General features: G+C 44.5%; 1 protein-coding gene across 9 annotated transcripts in view; it reads left to right on the top strand.

Annotated features, from left to right (window-relative positions):
• Window positions 1-27,554, top strand: part of LOC137439043 (uncharacterized) — a 330,944-nt gene that overhangs the window by 3,937 nt on the left and 299,453 nt on the right. For all 9 annotated transcript variants that reach the window (XR_010986846.2, XM_068134660.2, XM_068134658.2 and 6 more), the window contains exons 2-3: window positions 22,150-22,248; window positions 25,663-26,217. Coding sequence is in view for 8 of the 9 variants with exons in the window: in XM_068134660.2 (XP_067990761.2) it covers window positions 22,167-22,248; window positions 25,663-26,217 (637 nt within the window). In the remaining variant the exon portion in view is untranslated. The remainder of the gene's footprint in view (window positions 1-22,149; window positions 22,249-25,662; window positions 26,218-27,554) is intronic.

The raw sequence follows: 27,554 nt of genomic DNA, 5'->3' as shown, positions 1-27,554 counted from the left end.
GGGGAAGCTTCTGTCCCTTCCCTGACCAATCACATGTCCTTCCCTGCTCTGCCAATCGGTGGCCTGCTCTTTGCTTGCCCCCTCCCCTGGCCAATCATGAGTTCTCCTGGGCGTGGCTTTCAGCCTGCCTGGTCAATGTGTGTTGCTATGCCAGCTGGTGATGTGGCTGGCTGTGGCCCCATCGGCGGTGCCCCGATCTGGCTTTCTGCCTGTGTTTCTGTAAGTCTTATTGTGGGAGAGGAAAATTAATTAATGTGTGCAGCTAAGGGCCTAGCTAAGTGTCTATAAGAGTGTGTTGCCATACGGGACAGTGGATTGATCACCAGGTCTGACACAGGGGAATTATCTTAGTCCCTACAACTATTTAACACACGACCATCCTTGTATGATCACAGGTACACACTTGATCCGCCAAACCGGGCTAAAGACAGAACTTATTAAATTGAGATTGTTCTAACTCGACTGACAAAGCATGATACCTATGCAGATCTACCTGGATCTATATATTCCCCCCTACCCCAAATTCATAACAATATTTATGGTAACACAACATATATTATGGCTACATTATGGTAATAAAGGTATGGCTAAAATAAGATAGTCGTGATGACGTAGTGGCAGCGAACATAAAGAACACTTCCTTCAATCCTGCCTTCAGACATCATCACTTAAGGGAGAAGCAGGGCTGGGATTTTTGTTGTCGTCATCCTTCACTTTGGCCACAACAAAGAAGCCAAGGAACTTTCCTTCAAATCATTTGAATGTCTTGAACTATTTGTACACCTTCTCGTCTGTGATTCTCTGAGGTTAATAACTGAAAACAGACAAAGACCAAATTCCCGAAACAAACTTTTGTCGATTCAGTTTTTTGAACCCCGCTCCTTTCTATGCCATCTCCAGGTGCTGCATGACGTCATCAGGGCCCAGCGATGACACACGCCAAAAAGGGAGTACTCAGTTTTCACTCCGTTTGTTTTGTGACTTGTTACTTGCAAAAATCGAAGATTTTTCAAGTATATTGGTTGGTCTTATGCGTTATTCTGTCTGTCTGTCTGTCTGTTTGTCTGTCTGTTTGTCTGTCTGTCTGTCTGTTTGTCTGTCTGTCTGTATAAATGTATGTCAGTCTGTATGTCAGTCGCCTAAAGGTCACAATTTTCAACCGATATTCACGAAACTTCACCAAATGGTAGAGTTGGTCATAAGCGTCATAAGCAAGAAGTCTATTGTTTTTGGGGTCAAAAGGTCAACAGGTCAACATAGGCCAATGGTCACCAACTTTGTCAAATTTTTTAAATCCTCAATTTTCATCAGATTGGCTTGAATTTTGAAGAGGGTTTGCATATCTGGTCACTGAATTCAACCACCAATTATATTTTGGTCAACATAGGCCAAAAGGTCAACATAGGCCACATTTCTAAAATCCTCAATTTTCATCTGATTGACTTGAAATTTTAAGAGGATTTACATATCAACATAGGCTGAATTTCTAAAATCCTCAATTTTCATCCGATTGACTTGAAATTTTAAGAGGCTTTACATATCAACAAAGGCTGAATTTCTAAAATCCTCAATTTTCATCTGATTGACTTGAAATTTTAAGAGGATTTACATATCGGACACAATTCAACCACCAAGTATTTTTTTTAGGTTTCTATACATAGCACAACAGGTCAACATAGGCCAGATTTCTAAAATAAATTTTCATCCGATTAACTTTCAATTTGATGAGAATTTGCATATCTGGTCACTGAATTGAACCACCAAGTATTTTTTTTAGGTCAACATAGCACAAAAGGTCAACATAGGCCAAATTTCTACAATCCTCAATTTTCATCTGATTGACTTTAAATTTTAAGAGGATTTCCAGACCAGGTCACTGAATTCAACCACCAAGTATTTTTGTGATCAACATCGGCCAGATTTCTAAATTAATAAATTTTCATCCGATTAACTTGCAATTTGATGAGGATTTGCATATCTGGTCACAAAATTCAACCACCAAGTATTTTTGTGATCCACATTGGCTGAATTTCTAAAATCCTCAATGTTCATCTGATTGACTTGAAATTTTAAGAGGATTTCCAGACCAGGTCACTGAATTCAACCACCAAGTATTTCTGTGATCAACATCGGCTGAATTTCTAAAATCCTCAATTTTCATCTGATTGACTTGAAATTTTAAGAGGATTTCCAGACCAGGTCACTGAATTCAACCACCAAGTATTTTTGTGATCAACATAGGCCAAAAGATCAACATACGCTGAATTTCTAAAATCCTCAATTTTCATCTGATTGACTTGAAATTTTAAGAGGATTTGCATATCTGGACACTGAATTCAACCACCAAGTATTTTTGTGATCCACATAGGCTGAATTTCTAAAATCCTCAATTTTCATCTGATTGACTTGAAATTTTAAGAGGATTTCCAAACCAGGTCACTGAATCCAACCACCAAGTATTTTTGTGATCAACATAGGCCAAATTTCTAAAATCTTCAATTTTCATCCGATTAACTTGCAATTTGATGAGGATTTGCATATCTGGTCACTGAATTCAACCACCAATTATTTTTGAGGTCATACATAGGCCAACATCTTATTTTAGGGATTTCACAAATATCGTGCTCTGCACAACATATTTCTTGTTTGTTTGTTTGTTTGTTTGTTTTCTTTTTGTTTGTTTGTTTGTTTGTCTGGACGATATCTCAGCCATTCTTTGAGATAAGAAGCTGAAATTTGGGAACAACAGTGAGCACATGCTTTGGCAAAAACGCTACTTAAAATTTTTGAGTTATGGATTAATTGATTAATTACTCAATTATTACTAATTTATTGAGTACTTATTTATTTTCTTACCTCCCAAAATAGGTATATTTTTTGTCTGCTTGTTTAAGGTCTTATGATTTTGTTGGTATGATTCTACATGCTGCCCTGTCTTCTATCAAGCATTGAAATTGGTTTAAAATATCTATAGTCGGTGCAGTATACTGTTTATTCTATGAGGTGAGCACCAGGGGTATTGCCCCTATGTTTTGTTTTTTTACGGCGTAGCCCATCGGGCAGAGCCGTCTAGAACAGTGTTTGTCTGTATGTATGTATGTATGTATGTCCCCTCAAACATATACCAATCAGAGCTGAGAACTGGTCACATGACAGGGTGATGTGACTACGTCTGTCATTACGGCGGTACGACGGCTGACTCTCCACACACCACCATTTTGATTTATATGCCGTTCAGACCGAACATATCGTCGAACCTGTCATATATCACAATCGCCATGCTCTACCTTTAGGTTTTTCATTTAGTGTGAAACACAAACAAAGCGATTGTTAAAATGACCATCAAATATTGAAAGCATCGGCGTTACATCTCTTCCAACAAAACAGTACGTATAGGCCTTAGTCTTCATGCCTCACCTTTGGACCGCTTCGAACAAATTAAGCCCAGGTTTCTTAATACAGTAGTGTATCATGTCATTAGTATCGTTTTCGTAATAATCATAAAAATATAGTAAATAAAAACAAAATACTTTAATCCCAATGTCGTGAATGGAAGGTTAAAGGATTGAAGCGGTGTATGGTTCATGATCAATGATGAGTGTTCGGCACTAATATTAATAACCGAGGAAGTAGGGAATTAGCCTCGGTTTTTTTTATAGTAATATCATTTTCGAAATAATGATAAAGTAAAGTTAATATTATAGCAAATCTAATCATAACACTAATCCCTTTGTAGTGACTGCAAACTTATAGGCTATGAGCCAAGGGGGTTGGTCGGTACCATTCAGATGGAGTAAGGCTCATTGTGATTTTTAGCAAGATATATGTCCCTAGATATGAAAAAGAAATGATAGCAGTGTATAACTCTCGGCCATCTCTGTGTTATCACCCGAAATATTATTATACGCCCGCTTCGCTTCGCCAAAAAATGTGATATTTGCTAAAATTGGAATAAATATGTTTTTAAGGACCACAGAGTGCCAATAATTTGCATACTGGATGCCAACTAATATAGTAATAGAAATATAGAACATTTGTGGGGGTTATTTATCAAAATATTGATATAATGACAAAACAATATGTTAAATTTAGTGAAAAAGTGGTCGAAATCGCTTCGAGTTCAGAATTCACATTGTACATTTTTGTCAATATTTCAAAAATGAAAACACCCAGAGTAACATTTGACCCCTCAAAATCTTCGCAAGGAACCACTGCATTGGAATATATCATTACTTTGTAATATGGTGGTTGTTTGGGGCACATATTTTGGCAAAGTTCAAAATATGTTCAACCATACCCCCTAATTTTGATATTTTGGAACGAAACATAGCTTTTGAACATTTTAGGTTTATTCGTCTACTACTTTTGGTATCTCAGTGTAATTTTTGGTATTAGCTAGTATCCTAAAGTAGGTTTGTAACATCAGCTACATTATATTTCACAATGCATGCAAACTTGCTCCACACTCTAGGTTTATCATGATCTCTCGAACAAATACGATCTCGATCTCGATCTCGGCACTCTGTGGTCCTTAAAAACATATTTATTCCAATTTTAGCAAATATCACATTTTTTGGCGAAGCGAAGCGGGCGTATAATAATATTTCGGGTGATAACACAGAGATGGCCGAGAGTTATACACTGCTATCACTTTTTTTTCATATCTAGGGACATATATCTTGCTAAAAATCACAATGAGCCTTACTCCATCTGTATGGTACCGACCGGTCAATTTGGGGGGTCTGGCTCATAGCCTATTACTGGAAGTTAAAATATGTCATGTTCTACATATTAAAGAAGCGGCAGTTTTGTTTCTGTGACATCATTACGTCTATGATGTCATTACGACGGCTGACTCCACCGAGCGAGATTTTAATTTACTAGTAGGCCTACACCTGCTCACTACGGGAGTGACAAGAAGGGTCATTCCTCTTTGGGGTATATAGATTACAGTCGAAACCCTGGTGTTGGGCTAGCGGCTAGGGTGCCGGCTTAGGATCCTAGGATCCTGGGTTCGAAACCCGGTCAATCGCTGAATTAACGCCAGGGGGGTTGACTCAGCCTGTCATCCTTCCGAGGTCGGCAAATTGAGTACCAGTTCACTGGTAATTCCCTGTTTGTCGTTAAAGGCGGCAAAAAGGGTTGGCGTCAGGAAGGGCATCCGGCCGTAAAACATTGCTTCAAAAAGGGGACCGAAAAACAACAAACAACCACGGTTCCCGAAAAAGGCCAACCCCCGCTTTGCGGGGAAAAATGGCCTCTAAAGGTGGTTATTTTTTTAAATATATGGTCAGGTCTCAAGAACATTGTGTGTGTGTTCATTTACCAAGTTTCTTGTGGAAAGATCGCCAAGTGGTTTAAGCATTCGAGCAAGCACTCCATTCAAAACCGGTAAGGAATGGCTGGCTTGGCAAGCACTAGCTAGCTGCTTGATAAATGAGCACACTTCTAACCCTTTTGGGGTACATCGATTACAGTAGGTCTTTGCTCAGTTCTGTAAGTAAAACCTACCTCATGGATGTCGGGATTCCTCCAAATTTCTTTGTTTAATGTTAAAAACGGCATTCGCGATTGTTTAAAAAACTAATCATATGTGCTTGTAGTTTATAATATTTTACAAGCCCGGCTACGCCGCTGTTAGACTTTTGGTCTTGTTTATTAAAAGTCCCAGTTTTGGATGAAACGGTGGTGGTTTAGGTATTTTGTTAGCCAATTGATTCATGATTTAATAATTATTTTACCATTATTATTTATTTATTTTCATTATTAATCATTTATTTATTTTCTTTCTCATCTCGCCAATATTTCAGGTACCTTTTGAGAGTGAGTGAGGAAGCTGATATTAGGACACGCCAGTGACCAAGTGATTTGGCAATAAAGGATATTTTTGATTTATTGATTAATCATTTAATTGATGGATTATTTATTGATTAATCAAGTAATTAATTATTTTAATTTTTTCGATTAATTAATTATTCAATTACTTTTCAAAAAGTTACACCTCTGGATGAAACGCTGGTGGTTTAGGTATGCTATTAGCCAATTGATTAATCAAGCTATTATTGTACACCTCTCCCTTCCAATACCGTCTATATGTACTGCAAGGCGGCATCGCCGGGTGCTGAAGGCTCCCTGGCAATTCTGCGCACTGGAGGATGTTATTTATTTATTTGGCATTGGGGCGGTGCACTTTGAATATGTCTGTACTTGTTTGATGGATTTTCACAATTTCTGGTGGCGGTCAATTTACTTTCGAGTAATTTTATAATCCGTGGTAATTTCAATATACATGGTCGACGGTTTGGGATGTAGTGAAACTAGATCACTGCATGGTTTATTCATATCCTGTGGTTTGATGCGGTTTGTTGTTCATTCTACTCATGTGTGAGGTCACATGCTCTATCACTTGATTGTGAGAGACACAGCGGACTTTATCAGGAAATTGTCCATGTTCAATTGCGTGCCTGCGGATCACGCCATTCTTCACCGTAGCACTGTCTTGCCCGGTAGCAACGAAGCAGGACGTGGAAATCCGAAAGGTCAAACACGTTAACTTGGAAAACCTCATATGTGAGATTGCAGATGCCATATTTGAAAGATGCCATATGAGGAAAGCCATATTTGAGAACTCAATAAGTATGTCAATTACTACAACAATGTACACCTGAACATCATTGGCCAACATGCGCCATTCACAATTGCCTTGAAATTCAATCAAGACGTCAGGCCCCCTGATATGATGGATTTCTGGGGGCAGTGAAGCGAGAGAAATGTTCCGCAGAAAGGAAATGGAAGAAGTCAAGGTTGACTGTAGACAAGAAGGACTTTTCTATGAAGTCTAAAGCCAAAAAATGGCTTTCATTAGGACCAGATTGCCAACTGTGACCAAAAGCAACTCTTTCAGGTCATTGTTAAAATGATTATAAATAAACCATCACAGGACCTGCCTTCTCATCGGTCAGATCAGGAACTTGCTCAGAGGTTCACTGTTTTTCATGAAGAGATGAGCAACCTACAATTAGCATCTATCCACTCTCCCAACGGTGACAAATGGGACACATGAATGAAACCACTACCTGGCAGAGTTTCAGCCAGTCTTACCGTCAGAAGTAACTGAAGATCATCGAGCACTCCAAAATCAAGACGTGTTTGCTTGATCCTTGGCCTGGCCTACTGACTAACAAAGGTCTTGATTCTCTTGTGCCAGCCAGCCATATCTAACATTATAAACCACTCATTGGAACAGTTGTGCATCCCTCCGCACTGAAATCTTACTTCGTAGCGCTTGTCTTGAAGAAATCGACCGTCAAACCAGAAGTTTTGTAGAAACTATCGACCCGTCTCCATCCTTCCCTTCTTGGGGGGAGTGATTGAGCATGCTGTTGTGAAACAGTTTCATTCCTACGTGAAGGAAAACACCCTTCTTGCTGGAATGCAGTCAGCATAGCAACAATGGTGCAGTGTGGAAAGCACTTTCATCCATGTACTTGACGGCCGACTGAAAACACTAGATAGTCAAGGTGAGGTAATCCTAATACTCCTTCATCTTATGTCTGCCTTTGACATGATTGATCATGCTCTGTTAATTACTCGCTTGAAGGAAAGTTTTGGGTTCATGATGTGGCTTTGAATTGGTTTACCTTGTAACATTGTGTAGGAATGGTGGCTGTAGAAGAAATATCTGACTGTATTTCTCGAGTAGGGATTGTCACAAGGGATCTGTTCTAGGTCAAGTGTCTCAAGTAGGGATTGCCATAAGGTGGTGTGTTCTAGGTCAAGTGTCTCGAGTAGGGATTGCCACAAGGGGTGTGATCTAGATCAAGTGTCTAGAAGAGGGATTGCACAAGGGATCTGTTCTAGGCCAAGTGTCTAGAGGAGGGATTGCCACAAGGCGGTGTGTTCTAGGTCAAGTGTCTCGAGTAGGGATTGCCACAAGGGGGTGTGTTCTAGGTCAAGTGTCTCGAGTAGGGATTGCCACAAGGGGTGTGATCTAGATCAAGTGTCTAGAAGAGGGATTGCACAAGGGATCTGTTCTAGGCCAAGTGTCTAGAGGAGGGATTGCCACAAGGCGGTGTGTTCTAGGTCAAGTGTCTCGAGTAGGGATTGCCACAAGGGGGTGTGTTCTAGGTCAAGTATCTCGAGTAGGGATTGCTACAAGGGGTGTGATCTAGATCTAGATCTAGGTCTAGAAGAGAGATTGCACAAGGGATCTGTTCTAGGCCAAGTGTCTAGAGGAGGGATTGTCACAAGGCGGTGTGTTCTAGGTCAAGTGTCTAGAGGAGGGATTGCCACAAGGGGGTGTGTTCTAGGTCAAGTATCTCGAGTAGGGATTGCCACAAGGGGTGTGATCTAGATCAAGTGTCCAGAAGAGAGATTGCACAAGGGATCTGTTCTAGGCCAAGTGTCTAGAGGAGGGATTGCCACAAGGCGGTGTGTTCTAGGTCAAGTGTCTCAAGTAGGGATTGCCATAAGGTGGTGTGTTCTAGGTCAAGTGTCTCGAGTAGGGATTGCCACAAGGGGTGTGATCTAGATCAAGTGTCTAGAAGAGGGATTGCACAAGGGATCTGTTCTAGGCCAAGTGTCTAGAGGAGGGATTGCCACAAGGCGGTGTGTTCTAGGTCAAGTGTCTCGAGTAGGGATTGCCACAAGGGGGTGTGTTCTAGGTCAAGTATCTCGAGTAGGGATTGCTACAAGGGGTGTGATCTAGATCTAGATCTAGGTCTAGAAGAGAGATTGCACAAGGGATCTGTTCTAGGCCAAGTGTCTAGAGGAGGGATTGTCACAAGGCGGTGTGTTCTAGGTCAAGTGTCTAGAGGAGGGATTGCCACAAGGGGGTGTGTTCTAGGTCAAGTATCTCGAGTAGGGATTGCCACAAGGGGTGTGATCTAGATCAAGTGTCCAGAAGAGAGATTGCACAAGGGATCTGTTCTAGGCCAAGTGTCTAGAGGAGGGATTGTCACAAGGCGGTGTGTTCTAGGCCAAGTGTCTAGAGGAGGGATTGTCACAAGGCGGTGTGTTCTAGGCCAAGTGTCTATAGGAGGGATTGCCACAAGGCGGTGTGTTCTAGGCCAAGTGTCTAGAGGAGGGATTGCCACAAGGCGGTGTGTTCTTGGTCATGTCTCGAGTAGGGATTGCCACAAGGGGTGTGATCTAGATCAAGTGTCTAGAAGAGGGATTGCACAAGGGATCTGTTCTAGGCTAAGTGTCTAGAGGAGGAATTGCCACAAGGCGGTGTGTTCTTGGTCGTGTCTCGAGTAGGGATTGCCACAAGTGGTGTGATCTAGATCAAGTGTCGAGAAGAGGGATTGCACAAGGGATCTGTTCTAGGCCAAGTGTCGAGAGGAGGGATTGCCACAAGGGGTCTGTTCTAGGTCCAGTGTCTGGAGTAGGGATTGCCACAAGGGGTCTGTTGTAGGTCAAGTGTCTCATGTAGGGATTGCTACAAGGGGTCTGTTCTAGGGTTAGGATTATTTGAATGCTACACCACACCCATTCTTCTTTTATATACAGCACAAGGCTGCGGAGTAGCATCATTGGCTGAGGGCGCGGCTGTGCCAATGATGCAATGCCCTTTATAGGTTATGGCAGATATTTGTAATTTGTTCACGGAGCATGTGCTCGTTCGTCTCGGCTTTATGAAGGACATCACGGGATCTTTAACATCCACCAACAAATTATGACATATGGAACACCCGTTTAACAACCATCGGAGGGTTGTCTGTGAAACACTGTGATGACAGTTATATACAGTCACGTGAAAAAGTAAGTACACCCCATGTAAAGTTTTGACTTTTTCAACATATTTCAACATACAGCTATTTGATCTTCATTTCAACAATACTGATAGATAAAGGTGATATAATATAACAATATCATGAAACATTTACATTTTGTAGTCCATTGTATAGTTTAAATAAACATAAATGCAAATTTCGCATGTGGAAAAAGTAAGTACACCCCGACATTTATCACTGCTTCAAATACCTAAAATTAGAATCAGGTGCACCAGCTCAGGTGCAAATGATTAGAACATCTTTAGAGAGGATCTTGGAGGAACCTGTCTTATTTAAACCTCAGACATTTAGTTTGGTTTGCGCTTTGTTGTTGAAGTTTGTGGCATCACCATGCCTAGATCAAAAGAGCTCTCTGAGGCCTTCAGAAAGAAGGTTATAGATACCTACGAGTCTGGGAAGGGATTTAAAAAGATCTCCAAACAATTTGAAATCAATCATTCGACTGTCTGGAAGATCATCTCCAAGTGGAGAAGATTCCAAACAACTGCCAACTTGTTCAGGCCAGGCCGCCCCAGCAAGTTCAGCCCGAGAGCAGACCGCAAGATGCTGAAAGAAGTCTCTAAGAACCCCAGAATGTCATCACGGGACCTACAGGTAGCTCTTGACACTGTTGATGTCAAATTGCACGAGTCTACCATAAGAAAGAGGCTGCACAAATTTGATCTACATGGGAGGTGTGCCAGGAGGAAACCTTTGCTGTCCAGAAAGAACATCAGGGCAAGACTAAAGTTTGCCAATGAACACCTGGTCAAAGACCAGCACTTCTGGAACAATGTGCTCTGGACAGATGAGTCAAAGGTAGAGCTATTTGGCCACAGTACCAGAAGACATGTTTGGCGAAAACCAAAGAGAGCATATGACCACAATAACCTGATACCAACTGTAAAGCATGGTGGTGGAAACATTATGGTTTGGGGCAGCTTTGCTTCATTAAGGCCTGGGCAGCTCACCATCATAGAATCCACTATTAATTCTTCATTGTACCAGAGGGTGCTTGAGGATAATGTGAGGCCATCTGTCGGAGAGTTGAAGCTCAACCGAAGGTGGACCCTGCAACATGGCAATGACCCTAAACATACCAGTAAATCCACCAAGGAATGGCTGAAAAGAAAGAAATGGAGGGTTCTGGAATGGCCAAGTCAAAGCCCGGATCTAAATCCCATCGAGATGTTGAGGGGATTTGAAACGAGCTGTGCATGCAAGAAACCCCTCAATCATCGCACAGCTGAAATAATTCTGCATGGAGGAGTGGGCAAAAATTTCTCCCAGTCGATGTCAGAGACTAGTAGACAGTTATAAAAAACGCCTACTTGAGGTTGTTTCTACCAAAGGGGGCAATACCACCGATTAGAGCCAAGGGTGTACTTCATTTTTCCACATGCGAAATTTGCATTTATGTTTATTTAAATTATACAATAGACTACAAAATGTAAATGTTTCATGATATTTGTTATATTATATCACCTTTATCTATCAATATTGTTGAAATGAAGATCAAATAGCTGTATGTTGAAATATGTTGAAAAAGTCAAAACTTTACATGTACTTTTTGTCTTTCCCTCGCGGTCCCCATGTGCTGTTTTTGTCTTTCCCTCGCGGTCCCCATGTGCTGTTTTTGTCTTTCCCTCGCGGTCTCCATGTGCTGTTTTTGTCTTTCCCTCGCGGTCTCCATGTGCTGTTTTTGTCTTTCCCTCGCGGTCCCCATGTGCTGTCTTTGTCTTTCCCTCGTGGTCTCCATGTGCTGTTTTTGTCTTTCCCTCGCGGTCTCCATTTGCTGTCTTTGTCTTTCCCTCGCGGTCTCCATGTGCTGTTTTTGTCTTTCCCTCGCGGTCTCCATGTGCTGTTTTTGTCTTTCCCTCGCGGTCTCCATGTGCTGTTTTTGTCTTTCCCTCGCGGTCTCCATGTGCTGTTTTTGTCTTTCCCTCGCGGTCTCCATGTGCTGTTTTTGTCTTTCCCTCGCGGTCTCCATGTGCTGTTTTTGTCTTTCCCTCGCGGTCCCCATGTGCTGTTTTTGTCTTTCCCTCGCGGTCCCCATGTGCTGTTTTTGTCTTTCCCTCGCGGTCCCCATGTGCTGTTTTTGTCTTTCCCTCGCGGTCTCCATGTGCTGTCTTTGTCTTTCCCTCGCGGTCTCCATGTGCTGTCTTTGTCTTTCCCTCGCGGTCCCCATGTGCTGTTTTTGTCTTTCCCTCGCGGTCCCCATGTGCTGTTTTTGTCTTTCCCTCGCGGTCCCCATGTGCTGTTTTTGTCTTTCCCTCGCGGTCTCCATGTGCTGTTTTTGTCTTTCCCTCGCGGTCTCCATGTGCTGTTTTTGTCTTTCCCTCGCGGTCCCCATGTGCTGTTTTTGTCTTTCCCTCGCGGTCCCCATGTGCTGTTTTTGTCTTTCCCTCGCGGTCCCCATGTGCTGTTTTTGTCTTTCCCTCGTGGTCTCCATGTGCTGTTTTTGTCTTTCCCTCGCGGTCCCCATGTGCTGTTTTTGTCTTTCCCTCGCGGTCTCCATGTGCTGTCTTTGTCTTTCCCTCGTGGTCTCCATGTGCTGTTTTTGTCTTTCCCTCGCGGTCTCCATGTGCTGTTTTTGTCTTTCCCTCGCGGTCTCCATGTGCTGTTTTTGTCTTTCCCTCGCGGTCCCCATGTGCTGTTTTTGTCTTTCCCTCGCGGTCCCCATGTGCTGTTTTTGTCTTTCCCTCGCGGTCCCCATGTGCTGTCTTTGTCTTTCCCTCGCGGTCCCCATGTGCTGTCTTTGTCTTTCCCTCGCGGTTGTCAGCTCTTTCACGAGCCTCGATTCAGTATAGAAAAAAAAAAAAAAAAAAAAAAAAAAAGGGTGTACTTACTTTTTCACGTGACTGTAGCTGGGTCGGGATTGAACCCCGGGATGGACAGCTTTAGAGGTGAGTGTGCATACCTCTAGGTTCTAGGCCATCCTGCCAGCCTACCACCCCCATTAAGGGGGTATTTAAGGGACTATCCCATTAAGGGACTATCATGTATTTTGTATGTTCTACATCATTACGAAACCTGCTAAGAGAGATCCAGCAATTGACAAGTCAGAACGTTCCATTCAGGATGTTAAGAATTGGACTAGTCAAAACTTCCTCACTCTAAATTACAGTAACATAGAAGTTAGACACTGTATTTCCCCTCAAGCACATCAGTAAGTCTCAGAATTTTGTACAACATTACCTCCGCCACCGAAGATGGACGGAAGTTATGTTTTCACCCCTGTCCGTTTATTCGTCTGTTTGTCTGTCTGTCTATTTGTGAACATGATATCTCAAAAGCTTAGGGACGGATTCAGACGAAATTTGGTGGACAGGTTAGGTGTGTGACAAGGAAGAAATTATTCGATTTTGGTGAAGATTCGAATCCGGTCCGAGAATTTTCAAATCTTCACCGTTGAGAGATAGGCCAAAAAACGATGTATGACAGGATATTTGAAAAAGTTATGGACGGATTCAGACGAAATTAGGTGGACAGGTTGTGTGCATGATGCGGATGTATTGATTAGATTTTCGTGAAATTCCGGATCCAGATCCGATATATTTTTTAATTTTAAGTGATTCTTCCCCATTGAGTGATGGTGCCAAAAACGACATATAGCATGATATTTCAAAAAGTTGTGCATGGATTATGATAAAACTTGGTGGATGAGTTGTGTCGGCGACAAGAACAAGCTGATTCGATTTGGTTCAGCTCCGTATCCAGATCTGACCTGTCAGTGCAACACAAAACATAGACTGTTAAGCTTGGTTGAGGTAATGAGGTATATGCTCTCTACTTTCTTGTAGTAGAGAGCTTTTTTTTGTCTTTTCTTTTTTGTATACCGAATCGAGGCTCGTGAAAGAGCTAACATTTATTTCACAAACAAATCAACCAGACAAACAAAATATATAAAAAAAGAGGGAGCGGAAGACAAGATGGGGAGAGAAGGGGAAGCACACAACACAACATTTGAGAGCAGGGAGATGTGTGGGAGGGAGAGGGCTTGGGGGGAGGAGGCGTGGGAAGGGGGGGGGGGTGGGAGAAGTATAAAACACAAGGACACCAAGGACTTCCAGGACAGAAGTTGGTATTTCAAAAAAGTGGAATTGGGGTGAAATTAGCGGGGGTAGAAAAGATCAAGGTTTTGGATGGGGGAAGATAAGAGATGGTGGTGAACAACTGTTTTAAAGACCTGGAGGGTGGAGTGGGATTGAAGAGAGTGAGGGAGTTTGTTCCAGAGGTGGGAGAAAAGAGGAATGAAGGAGTGAAGGTGAGCAGAGAGTCTTGATTTTGGCAGTTTAACCATAAGAGGGTTGCAGGCAGATCTTGTGCGACTTGTAGGAATATTTGGGGGACAGAGCCCAGAGAAAGCTGGGGGGGCAAGGCCAGAGAGGAGTCGGTAGAAGACAGAAAGACCACCAACCTGCCTGCAGTGAGTAAGTGAAAGGCCCTAGGAGTTAGCTTCATCGCGGGAGATTCCAATGATTCTGAACGCTTGGTTTCAACAGCGTGAAGACGAGCTAGGTGTGAGGCAGGAGCACCAGCCCAGAAGGGAGAGCAGTATTCCATTGAGCTGTGGATGAAAGCCTTGTATGTGGTGAGGAGCTCAGGTGTGCCAAGGAAGGACTTCGCACGACGGAGGATGCCCAGTCGGCGACTGGCTTTGGAGGCCAGTTTTGAAATGTGGTTTTCCCAGGAAAGATCATGGCAGATAGTGAGACCCAAAAGCTTGAGTGACAGAACTTCTTGGAGAGGATTATTCAGAAAGTGGATGGGAGGGTTGTCCAGTCGGTCTTTTCGGAGAGACATCGTAAGAGTGTGAGATTTGTCAGGATTGAAAGACATGTGTCCACTTGCTTGCCCAGTCTGTGATTTTGTGCAGGTCTGCAGAGAGTGAGGAGGCTGCAGACTGCCGATCTGAGGGATGAGGAATGGAGCGACAGAGAGTAGAGTCATCAGAAAAGAGACAGAGAGGATTTTCAAAAGAGTCAGAGAGATCATTGATGAAGACCAGAAAAAGCACAGGGCCCAGAACACTGCCTTGGGGAACTCCAGCCTGAACAGGAAGAGGAGATGAGAGAAACCCATTCAGGGCCACACGTTGACTACGACTAAAGGGGAAGTCCGCCAGCCATGCGTGGAGATTTCCATGGATACCAAAGGAGGAGAGTTTGGTGAGCAGAGCGGGGTGCCAGACCTTATCGAAGGCACGTGATATGTCAAGGGAGACAGCTCTATTTTCATGTTTGGCATTGAGGACCTCCATCCATTGTTGAGAAAGCAGAAGCAGCATGTCCAGAGTAGAGTGACCAGGTCTGAAACCAAATTGATGATCAGAGATCAAGCCATTGGAGAAGAGGAAAGATTTCATATCTGAAGCAATGATGGATTCCATGACTTTGCTGATAATTGGGAGAAGGCTGATTGGTCTGTAGTTGCTCGGATCTGTTTTGGCACCTTTTTTGTGCAAAGCGGTGATGTTGGCTGATTTCCAAGCAGATGGCAGATGACCTTGAGCAAAATAGAGGGTGAAGAGAACAGAGAGAGGGAGTGAAAGAGCGGAAGAACAGGATTTTAGGACCCGTGGGCTGATGCCGTCAGGTCCAGTTGCAGAATCAGAGTCGAGGGTTGACATAAACATTTCCCCCTTGTCAGAAGGAAAGGACACAGAGTCCAGGAGAAGCTGTGTACGACTGGGTATGGTGGGTACAGAGAGGGATGGGTTTGGGACACAAGATTTAGAGGCAAACACAGAGTTGAGGCATTCAGCTTTTTCATGTGCGGAGTCAGCCGTGTAGCCGTTTGAGGTGAGGGAGGGGATGGAGGGGGAACAAACACCAGAAACAGATTTGACCAGATGCCACCAGGATTTGGAAGAGGGAGACAGATAAGAGAGATCAGTCTTGAGAATGGAGAGATATTGTTTCCTGGCTCTCCTGAGGGTGGACACATACTTATTTCGGGCTTTGTGAAAGGAAATGAGATTTCCTTCCGTTGGATTTGCTTTCCAGGAGACAAAAGCAAGTTGTTTCTGGGCAACAGCCTCATCACAAGATTCCGTGTACCGTGGACGGGAGGAAGGGTATGACGACTGAAGACGAGATGGGATAAATATGTGCATGAGAGAGAGCAATTTACTTTGGAAGAATTCCCAGGATGAGTTGATGTCAGAGGCGGTAGAGAGGGGAGACCAATCCAGATGATTGATGGCTGCTTGAAGACCGTGCCAGTTGGCCTGAGTGAAATGCCAGACTCGTCGACGCTGAGGAGGCTCTCTGAGAATGGTCAGAGAGATGTCCACTTTAGCAAGCACATGATCAGATGAGCCGATTGGAGCAGAAGAAGAGCAGCAGACATTTTCAGGGAAGTTAGTGATAACCAAGTCCAGAAGAGAAGATGCTCCATTGACGGAGATCCGGGTCAGGAAATTGACAGATTGTGTCAGTCCCAGTGAGTCGCAGAAGTCCTTTGCTGAAGAGCCATGGCTGGTGAGAGAGGTACCCACACCCAGCCAACTGACATGGTGACAATTGAAATCACCACATATGAGGAAGAGAGAGTTGGGATGGGTAGATAGAAGTTGGTCCATATTATCAGACAGCGAGATGTAGATGGAGTCATCACTGTTTGGTGGACGGTACAACACACATATGAACAAATGGTGGGAGCGAAGGGGAAGTCGTAGCCAAAGGTATTCCTGGGGGTGAGGTGGGGAGAGGGCAGTGCAGGGCGAGTGAGGAAGAGAGTTTTTTTTATAAAGATAGCAACCCCACCTCCAGGACGAGGCTCAGGTCTGTCATACCGGAGGAGGGAGTAACCTGGGAGAGATACCAAAGAATCAGAGACATCATGAAGGAGGAAAGTTTCTGTTAAGCAGATCACGTCTGGTTTGTCAGAAGCAACCTGTATGGAGAGATCTGTCAAGTTTGAGCGAAAGCCCCGGATGTTTGAGGTCCATACCGTTAATGAAGAGGAAGGGGGAGCATCGGATACAGAACAGGGGGGGGGGGGGGGGTATGGTAAGATGTGGAAGAGGAGGAAGTGGTAGGGGGAGCTGTTGAAGGTGTGTCAGAGATTTCAGAATGGCTTGGAGAAAGGGAAGAATGGGGCGGACAAAAGGTTTGATGGTGATTGGGTGAGGCACAGTGAGGTGTTATTTGAGGAGGGGGAAGAGCGAGGCAGAAGGTTGGGGGAGATGAAGGTGAAAGTTGGAAGGGGGAAGAAGCGGGGAGGACGCTTTGAGGAGGAGGGGTGAGAGGGGAGTCGAGGAGGGGAGGAGCGAGGGAGAGTCTCGGAGGGGAGGGGTGTAGGGGGAGTTTAGGAGGGAAGGGGCAAGGGGGGAGATTTGAAAGGGATGGGTGACGGCGAAGATTTGGAGGGGAGCGGCAAGGGGGAAGATTTGAAAGAGATGGGTGATGGGGAAGATTTGGAGGGGAGGGGCAAGGGGGTAGCTTTGGAGGGGAGGGGTGATGGGGAAGTTTTGGAGGGGAGGGGTGATGGGGAAGTTTTGGAGGGAAGGGGTGATGGGGAATATTTGGAGGGGAGGGGCAAGGGGGAAGATTTGAAAGGGATGGGTGATGGAGAAGATTTGGAGGGGAGGGGCAAGGGGGAAAATTTGAAAGAGATGGGTGATGGGGAAGATTTGGAGGGGAGGGGCAAGGGGGTAGATTTGGAGGGGAGGGGTGATGGGGAAGTTTTGGAGGGGAGGGGTGATGGGGAAGTTTTGGAGGGAAGGGGTGATGGGGAAGATTTGGAGGGGAGGGGTGGGATTGGATTTTGAAAAGTGTACAATTAATGGGAAACGAACATTTATTGCAAAATGAGTTTCTTGTGACCTTCGAGTCAAAAATACATTTGAGGACGCTGAAGGAGGGGTGGAGTGCAGGAGAGTTTCGGGAATGTAGAAAAGAGGAACTGTAAGAGATGGAATTTTTTTTTGGAATGAATAGATTTGGTGAGCAAGTCGAAAGCATCCTTTTAGAGAAGAAGAAGAAAAAGGTGTTATAATATACGACAGAATACAGTTCTTCAGGGGAAAGTTTAAACATTTTAAAATTGAGCAGTGAAAACTATCTGGGGAAATGGAAAATGGAAATGGGGGTGAAACACGTGATCGAAGAACAAACGAACAAATAAGAACAACGAATAAGCGAATAAGAACAGAGAAGGAAAAAAAAAAATTTTTTTTTTTTTTTTTTGAGTTGAGATTTTAAACAAGGAAGTATGGGGTGAAAGACTGGGACAAAAACAGAGAACGAAAGTAATTGCAGCGCAATCAATGGACCGCTGAGAGAAAAACAAAGCTTCAAGGTCGGACACAGTAGCCTACTAGGTCTCAAAATACGCGACACGAATTAACCGACGATTTTGTATACATGTATGAAAAATTAACACCGATAATCTTACTAAAGACACACTATAGGTACACACACCGAAATATAGATACAGTTTCGACAAAAACACAATTGTGAAAAATTACTTAACTTCGAAAGCGTGAGCGCATGGACAGCTTCGAAAAGACGTGACCTCCAATCTTGCGCATGTGCTGCTCCTTATGAGTGCTGTCCTTCTTCTGTTTTTCAAAAAATCCCAAACTGATTTGTTTCACCCTGTAGAGAATTTTCCTCTGAGCAATTAGCCCATGTTGAGATCATATGTTCAAATCCCGAATGCTGTGTTGATTTATTCATTGTTCCATAATCTCCTTGTTCTGCAGCCTGAAAAATGTTAAAGCTCCTCGGTGAACCTTCGACACTGTAGAGTGTAGAGATTAACATTGAGTGAAACATGTGCAGGACGACTCGTACTGCGCATTCCTGCTATGGCGTTCACATAAGTAATGGTTGACTTTATGGACGATAGAACTTTGTGGAATGTATGCAAGCTTCTCAGGCTCTTGATTGCTTCATGGTGAGAGGAACTATGAGATTTGCCACGCTGCTGTAATTTTTTCATGCAAAGAAAGATCAGGCAAGAGACATCTGCATTTGAGATGAAAGGCAGACAAGATGTTAACAATTGTCTGCTGTCTCCTCTGTGAGGGGGTGATAATAGACACAGGGATAGGATTCTACAATTGGGAGAATAGGGGGACGAATTAATCCAGGTCAGCAACCAGTCTGGACTTCACGCCGGTTAGCAGGTGAGGATTTCTTGAGGAGCTCATGCACCTGGGTTGGCTTGGGGACACGCGGGTGAGCAGGTGAGGGTTTCCTGAGGAGCTCGTGCACCTGAGTTGGCTTTGGGACACGTGGGTGAGCAGGTGAGGGTTTATTGAGGAGCTCATGCACCTGGGTTGGCTTGGGGACACACGGGTGAGCAGGTGAGGGTTTATTGAGGAGCTCGTGCACCTGGGTTGGCTTGTGGACACGCGGGTGAGCAGGTGAGGGTTGCTTGAGGAACCTGTGCGCCTGGGTTGGCTTGGCGACACGCGGGTGAGCAGGTGAGGGTTTTTTGAGGAGCTTGTGTGCCTGGTTTGGCTTGGGGACACGCGGGTGAGCAGGTGAGGGTTTATTGAGGAGCTCGTGCGCCTGGGTTGGCTTGGTGACATGCGGATGAGCATCTGAGGGTTTATTGAGGAGCTTGTGTGCCTGGGTTGGCTTGGGGACACGCGGGTGAGCAGGTGAGGGTTCTTGAGGAGCTCGTGCGCCTGGGTTGGCTTGGTGACATGCGGGTGAGCATCTGAGGGTTTATTGAGGAGCTCGTGCGCCTGGGTTGGCTTGGGGACACGTGGGTGAGCAGGTGAGGGTTTCTTGAGGAGCTCGTGCGCCTGGGTTGGCTTGGGGACACAAGGGTGAGCAGGTGAGGGTTTTTTGAGGAGCTTGTGCACCCTGCGTTGGCTTGGGGAGGATAGAGGTAGGAGAAGGCAGAATGAGCGAGGGCAGATTTTGTCTTCCATAAAATAGAGTGCCCAACTAACTTGACACCAGTGGGAGAGCTACAAAACCTGGCACCAAGATTTGACGGATTTAGGCCTCGTCGTCAAAAGAGGAATCGTGAAGAATATTCATCCCATTTGAACAGATCCCAAAATATCAGATGATTTCCACGTGCCCTCTAAAATTGTGGATTGGACACATCCACGATTGGCCCAATGGCAACTTCTTGTTTCAAATTTTCCTTGAATCCTCATTGCTTGTGGCATTTTCATATCTAGCAGTATCTTTAAGCACAATTCAGATGCCTTCTTCCACCCCCTTTGCCCTCTCCGTGCTTTGTCCCCCGTACTGTCAGGTATCTGCAAAACTATGAATGTGCACATAAGGAGCAGCCACCTTCGAGTAAAACTCCCAAAATCCAGAATCACTGCACACCTCCACACATTTGTTCCACTTCCCCCTCCCCCCCCCCCCCCCCCACCTTTGGAATCGACTTCCACATTCACAACTATCAGGGACACCTCTTCACGGTGGCTGTATCCTCCAAGATAAGTTGGGGGCAAGTCTTCCCTGTTGCCTGGATTTGTCAGGGCAGTGTGGTCACGGTCAGAGAGCCGATCGGTCCCGTGGACCAGCCCTTTCCCTCTTGTCTCTCTCACTCTCACTATCACTCTCACTCTCACTCTCACTCTCACTCTCTCTCTCTCTCTCTCTCTCTCTCTCTCTCTCTCTCTCTCTCTCTCTCTCTCACTCTCTCTCACTCTCTCTCACCCTCTCTCACTCTCTCACCCAAAAACATGATCTTGCTCCACCCGTTAAACCACCCCCACCCCCCCCCCAAAAATGGTTGCTTCTGTACCCATAATGTCCACCCCTTGCATTCTCTACTGCCCCTCATCGTTGCCTGCACCCTTTGCCTGTCTCCACCTCTTTTCTCCCTCCACCTTGCTGTTGGCATCCCTCCCCTCTCTTTCTGCCGTTCCTTTTGTGTTGCGTCCTGATCTGTTGTATAAGCAATAGTAATCGATAGCCGGTGTCACGAAACAGATCCGCCTCCAAAACAGATCCGCCCCCCGGCGATTCTGTACCGGTACAGATTGGCCCCCCTGCCACGAAATAGACTCTCCCCCGTGACAAAATCACCCCCTCATAATATATATGTACATAAACATAAATACATAATAGTATTACTAATTTTTTAATTTAGTTTTAATTAATTAATTAATTTTATTAATTAATTAATGATATTAATTAATTTAATATAATTTTAATTAAAAATAAAAAAAAAATTTTTTTTTTTTTACATTTACTAAATACATAATAGTAAATACATACATCGACATAAACCCTAACCCTAACCCTAACCCTAACCTTAACCCTAACCCTAATTATATTTCAATTCGGAGTAACAGGTTCATGTTAAACAACTGAAATAATCATTATTTATATTCAAAAATCACGCAATGCCTTATCTGCTTTCTGTATACTAGGGCGTGCCCGTACGTGGGTGCAAAAAAACATGCGTGCAAACAACAACAACAAAAAAAAACTTTGAAACCACGTGGCAGTAACGACCACAGAACCCCCCCCCTCTATTTACATGAAATGGTTTGGTCCATTCGCAAAGCCAAAGCGAACGGCTTGCGAGTACGGTAGAACCCCCCCCCCCCCCCCCTCTATTTACATGAAATGGTTTGGTCCATTCGCAAAGCCAAAGCGAACGGCTTGCGAGTACGGTGACCATACCTTGGGAACCACTTGTCCGATTAATTTCAAACCTTGAAAAGGCACATCCTCGGGTCCCCAGCAATATACCTGGCAAGTTTCAAGTATATCGGACCCGTGGTTGTCGAGAAACAGCGGTCACAGACACACACACACACACACACACACAGACACACACACATACACACAGAGATTACTGGAATTATAGATAGATTATATCAATTGTGAGAATACGATAAATAATGCGCGTATTGAAACGCCAAGACCTTATTTGTTGAGAAAATGCTGAACAAATATGTTTTATTTAATGGAAATGTAAACGAGAATGGGGGGTGATTCTATTCTGATGGAGGCGAGAAACGTATCCGCCGGGGGGGCGAGTTTATACCGGTACAGATTCGCCGGGGGGAGAGTTTATACGGGGGCGGATTTATTTCGCGACACCGGCACGATTTGTTTTAATTCTTAGGCTTGCTCTTCTTTCGGTATAATGTTGGGATACATAGAAATCATTGAGGAATGCAGACAAAGAAGCTGGATGATTATCTGTCCTCTCCACTCTCCAAAGTATGGCGTATTCCATTGTGCAACACATTCCTTGCAGAGCATCGGTTTGGCAGTTTGTCACCCGTCTGATGTTATTGTAAATGACTACCGAAGTAGAGGAGTTGAGGCTGAGGATGTCATCACCGAGCTAGTTCGCATGTCGACCTCGCAATGCATCGATGCTGGTTGGATGTGACGATGTTTAACGATCGGTGTGTCTTGTGTTGCAGGTTCGGCCTGAATCGCCATGACTGCCCGGTATGGGGCCTACGCTCTTATTTACGCGGCCATCTTGACGTTGCGCAGTGGCACGACAGTGGCTACAGCAGGTACGAATTTTCTCATAATGCATTATGAGATGAGCACGGTTAGAGCGAAAAAGGATTTCCAAGGTGCACCTTATCTCCCACAAACGGATGGAATGAAATACCAAATCTAGCACGTTTCAGTGATTCTGATTGGCTTAAGACAGACAGACGCGCATGCCCTGTGTGCAGCTTGTTCACCCTGAGGTTGAACAGGAGACAGGTTTATATCGACCGAGAATCGATTGGATCTTCTTTTCTAATTTCTTCCTCTTGTCCTCCTATTCAAACTTTGTCAACACAAATGACAACTGGAGATCTTATGCTGAGAATAAACGTTAAAACGATTTTCTTTAGTGATGTAATATTGGGATTTGGGACAATCATGATGGTATGTATGTACATACGACCTTCTCAATTGTGTAATTTCCCTTGTGATCTGGAAGTGGAAATTTAGCACCGAGTTCTTGGATAAGATCGTCACAAGTTCGAAATGTTTATCACATTTGTTTTCGAGACCCTCTTTTTTTATTTGCTGTTGTGCTTGTCGGTAAAAGTCTCATTGAATCCTAAAAAATGTGGAATATAACTTTCAAGGTGAAATTTTATAAAAGTGCCATTTGCTCAGGTGAATCTTTTTACAGGTCAAGTGATTTGATTGAAAATATCTGAGTCTGAAACGGTATGGATTTTAAATCAGGCCCTTCCAAGTGTTTTTTTATGCCTCTGCCCCCGAAGGTGGGCCCGAGGCATTGTGTTTTTGGGTTGTCCGTCTGTCTGTCCGTACATCCATCTGTAGAGGCTAAACCTCGTTTTTCTCAGCAATCACATGCCCAATTGAGACAAAACTTTCAGGGTAGGAGCGACACCCATGTAGAACGTCTCTATGACAATTGTGATGTCATAGGTCACATGGTATGGCAGCCATCTTGGATTAAACACAAAGAATTTAAAAAATACTTCTCGCAAACTGCTGAATAGAAAAATTTGAACTTGGCACATTGTCAAGTACTCACAATGGGGAACAAAAGCGTGGTAATGATGACATCATCAGTGAAGTGGTATACCAGCCATAAATGGTTTAATCAAATGCCTTATCCTAAGGATCTGAAATTGCGTGCACATGATCTATGACCCATTTGTGTTGACATTTTAAATGTATGACATCATAGGTCATATGGTTTGGCAACCATATTAGATTTAACCTAAACCCTTAAAAAGCATCTTCTCCCAAACCGCCGAAGCAATCGACCCAAAACTTTACGTGTGCCATCGACTAGGCATGGCGATTAAAAGCTGATCACCAAAAAGTCATCTGTCATATTGTGTGACAGCCATATTGTATTAAAAACCACCTTTAGAGGCCATTTTTCCCCGCAAGCGGGGGTTGGCCTTTTTTCGGGAACTGTGGTTGTTGTTGTTTTTCGGTCCCCTTTTTGAAGCAATGTTTTACGGCCGGATGCCCTTCCTGACGCCAACCCTTTTTGCCGCCTTTAACGACAAGCAGGGAATTACCAGTGAACTGGTACTCAATTTGCCGACCTCGGAAGGATGACAGGCTGAGTCAACCCCCCTGGCGTTAATTCAGCGATTGACCGGGATTCGAACCCAGGATCCTAGGATCCTAAGCCGGCACCCTAGCCGCTAGCCCGGCTTAGGATCCTAGGATCCTGGGTTCGAATCCCGGTCAATCGGCAATGGTGACAGCCATATTGTATTGAAGGAAAATAATCAATAATTACATCTCAGAAACCGCTTAGCCTATCAATGCAAAACGTTACAAACGTGTTTTAACACCATTGCTGCATATAGTTTTAAAATGATGACGTTGTAGGTCACGAGTGTTGGCATGCATCTTGGATAGAAAAATGGGCCTTACCCGATCAACACAAAACTTCAAATCCCCTACATATTGTCGCGCGGACCCTTTGGTTAATACCAGGGCTCGTGGATGGACCAAACGGATTTAATTGGAGGCGATGACCAAACACGGATTTTACTATCAAACGCGGGAGGAAGAAGAAGTGAAGAGGAAGAAGCGGCGGAAGCGCGTACCTGTGGAGGGCGAACGAACTCAAACGGCAGCTCCGATCCTGCAGGGAAATGAATGAACTCGAACGACAAAGTAAAATGTACAAAAATAAAGATTTATTCACGGACCCGATACAATTAAACGCGACGGTAATCAAATAAAGAGCCTAAGTTGGGATCCCACACACCAGACTTCAGATACAGACAAGGGAATGAATTACGAAAATAGAAACGTCCGTTATGTTCGAGGAAATGTGGAATGGTCTTATCTGTCTTGTCGTCTTGATCCGTCGACGTCCCACGCGGCCCTCTCCGTCCGCCTCCGAGCACCACCAGGCCTCGCTCCAAGCACCACGCGTCCAACGCAGGCTAGCGGCTCCACACGAGGTCGATCTCCACACACGATCGGTCTGCCAAGTTCCAGTCAGCTTTCCCAAGGGTTGGATGTGCCAGAGAGACAAAGAAACGTGCAAGAAGCAAGCAAACTCCACTCAACTCAAGAGAACTCCCAGAAGCAAGTCAGCGAACTCGGGCTTGGACTGCGCATAGAGTTTGGCACGCCCTTTTTATAACCTTGCGGCGGTGACGTCAGCCCCGGCGCGCCCCCCAATCAGTGCCCTTCACAGGCCTGGAGCGTGGTCATAGCACGTGGCGTGTAGCGTGGTCATAGCACATGTGACTCGAGGCCTGCCGGAGATGTAGCTGGCTGCGGCCCATGCGGCGGTGCCCTGAACTGGCTTCCTGTCCGTTTTCTTCCAAAGTCTTGTCAGGGAAGGGGATTTAATTAATGCGTGCACTAAAGGGCCTAACTAAGTGTCTACAGGTGTGCATTGCCATAAGGGACAAAGGTTTGATGACCAGGTGTGACACACTGGGGCTTTATCTTAATCCCTATCTATCTAACACTCGAACATCCTGGTATGTTCACAAGCAGACATCTTAACCCGACAAACCGGACTAACAGAACTTATTACAAGGTAGATTCCCTATCACGACAGTCGGATACCTACCTACACAGATCTATCTGGCTCTAGATATTGCGCTACCCTCCTGACATAACAATATGCAGAGTGTACATTTTTGATGTCGTATGTCACATGATTTGGCATCCATATTAACTTGAAAGCTGAGATAAAAAAAAAACCCTTCTCCGAAACCAATTCACCGATCGATGCGAAACCTGTCTTGTCTGTTAAAAATGGGTTACTTGAGAACAGCTGAAGGGATTTAAATCAAACTTGTTTCTTTTTAGGACAGTCAACGAGGGCATCTACCCGTTGTCACGGACAGTGACTATGCGGGGGCATATTGGCGAGGCAGTCACATTACTCTAGTTTTAAATTTATCATGATACAGTTACATCATGGCAGACATTGTAACTTATGCACAGGCTATAACTGCGTGCAGGTTGCAGTGGAGATCGACATGACATCCTCATCTTGTTGGATGGCAGCTCAGCTATGGGACGTCCGGGCTTCACCAAGGCATGCCAATGGGTCCTGAGACTAGCTGGTGCTTTGACTGCGAGCCAAGGTGAGGCTCGTGTCGGCCTGGTTACATTTGGGGCTTCTCCACATCTCATCTTCACCCCTGGGCAGCACGTACATCGGAGAGGCTTTCATCGGGCCGTGAAAAGGACCAGGTTTCTGGGAGGTGGCACAGCACGTGTCGGCACTGCTCTGGAATTTGTGGCTCGTCAGGAAGTTTGGGGACCGAGGAATGATGCCACTGGCAGGGTGGCCATTGTGGTGATGGCAAGTCGAAGCCAGGACAGGGTAATGGATGCAGCTCAAGTGCTCCATGCTGCTGGTGTGCAGGTGTATGCGGTTGGAATCGGCTCTGTGCCTGCCAAGCAGCTCTCGGCTGTGGCGTCTGAACCACACAGTGACCACGTGTGGCGGTTTAAACAAATTGGTCAGCTTCAACACCTTGTGAGAGCTTTACAGCAAAGTATTTGCTATGGTAAGGTTCTCCCTTTTCTTCTTATTTCCCTTGAATATGACATATCAAGTACACATTTAAGATGTTTCGTTTGTTTAATAACTTAACTACCCATAAAATAAGTGTTTAAGTTTACGTCACGTGTTAGAAATACCAATTTTGCCAATTTGATTCGGAGACGATACTTGAAATTTGCTCTTAAAATTATTTTGTTCGAATCTGCGACGTGGAAGTGGTGGATAGAAGATGTTCTTCTTCGTTACCATGGTCATGTGGTGCTCAGGATGATATCTTTTTTTATTTTTGAGGAATTTCAAAAGCTCCTTAACAACAAACTAGAAAACATAAATATAACATTGCTGAACACAATTAGGGATGATCCCGGGTATCGAACGATGTCAGAACGACTGGGGGTCGACACCTTGATATTTCATACCGACAGTTATACAGAGGCCTACCACCATCATTGACGTCCTTGGAAGGGTCTAAGACATTGTCTGCGCTTTTTCTACAATTCTTTTTTCTGATTTTTGTATTTTTTGGGGATTCAGCGTTGTGTTACCTTTGGGTAACAGTGTTGTGTTTAGGTAATATTGTAAGTGCTGTGTTATTGAGAGAACCGGAAGCTGATGGTCAGTGTCATATCTGAGTTCGGCCAAAGAGCCCACTTAAGAAGAAAAAGAAGAGTGACGTTACTTAGAGGATTTTTTTTACCTCCCTCTTCACCGCTTCCCCTCACCTCAGTTGTCCCATAAACGTTGCGTCCATATTCTCCTGACTTCTCTCGATCCTCCAAATCTCCTTTCCTTTCGGTATTCTCCTTCCACCCCTACCCAACCTCCTCCGCCCCTTGTTATTATTTCCACCGACGAAATTTGGTGGAGAGGTTCAGTATGTGACAACGACGAAATGATTAGATTTATTGAAGATCCGAATCCGGATCTGGATCAGAGAATTTTTTATGTGAATCTTCACCAGTGAGAGATCGGGCAAAAACGACACATGGCATGACATCTCAAAATGTTATGAACAAATTAGGACGAAACCTGGTGGACAGGTTGGGTGTGTTGCAAGGATGAAATGATTAGATTTTGGTGAAGATTCCAATCTGGATCTGGATCTGAGAATTTTAAAAAGTGATTCTTTACCATTGAATATAACCACCTTTAGAGGCCATTTTTCCCCACAAAGCGGGGGTTGGCCTTTTTCGGGAACCGTGGGTGTTGTTGTTTTTCGGTCCCCTTTTTGAAGCAATGTTTTACGGCCGGATGCCCTTCCTGACGCCAACCCTTTTTGCCGCCTTTAACGACAAACAGGGAATTACCAGTGAACTGGTACTCAATTTGCCGACCTCGGAA

The sequence above is a fragment of the Myxine glutinosa genome, chromosome 13 (genome assembly GCF_964187855.1).
Source record: "Myxine glutinosa chromosome 13, kmMyxGlut1.1, whole genome shotgun sequence".
Lineage (NCBI taxonomy): Eukaryota > Metazoa > Chordata > Myxini > Myxiniformes > Myxinidae > Myxine > Myxine glutinosa.
The sequence above is the reverse complement of the archived record's forward strand: the minus strand, read 5'-3'. Positions and strand labels throughout refer to the sequence as shown.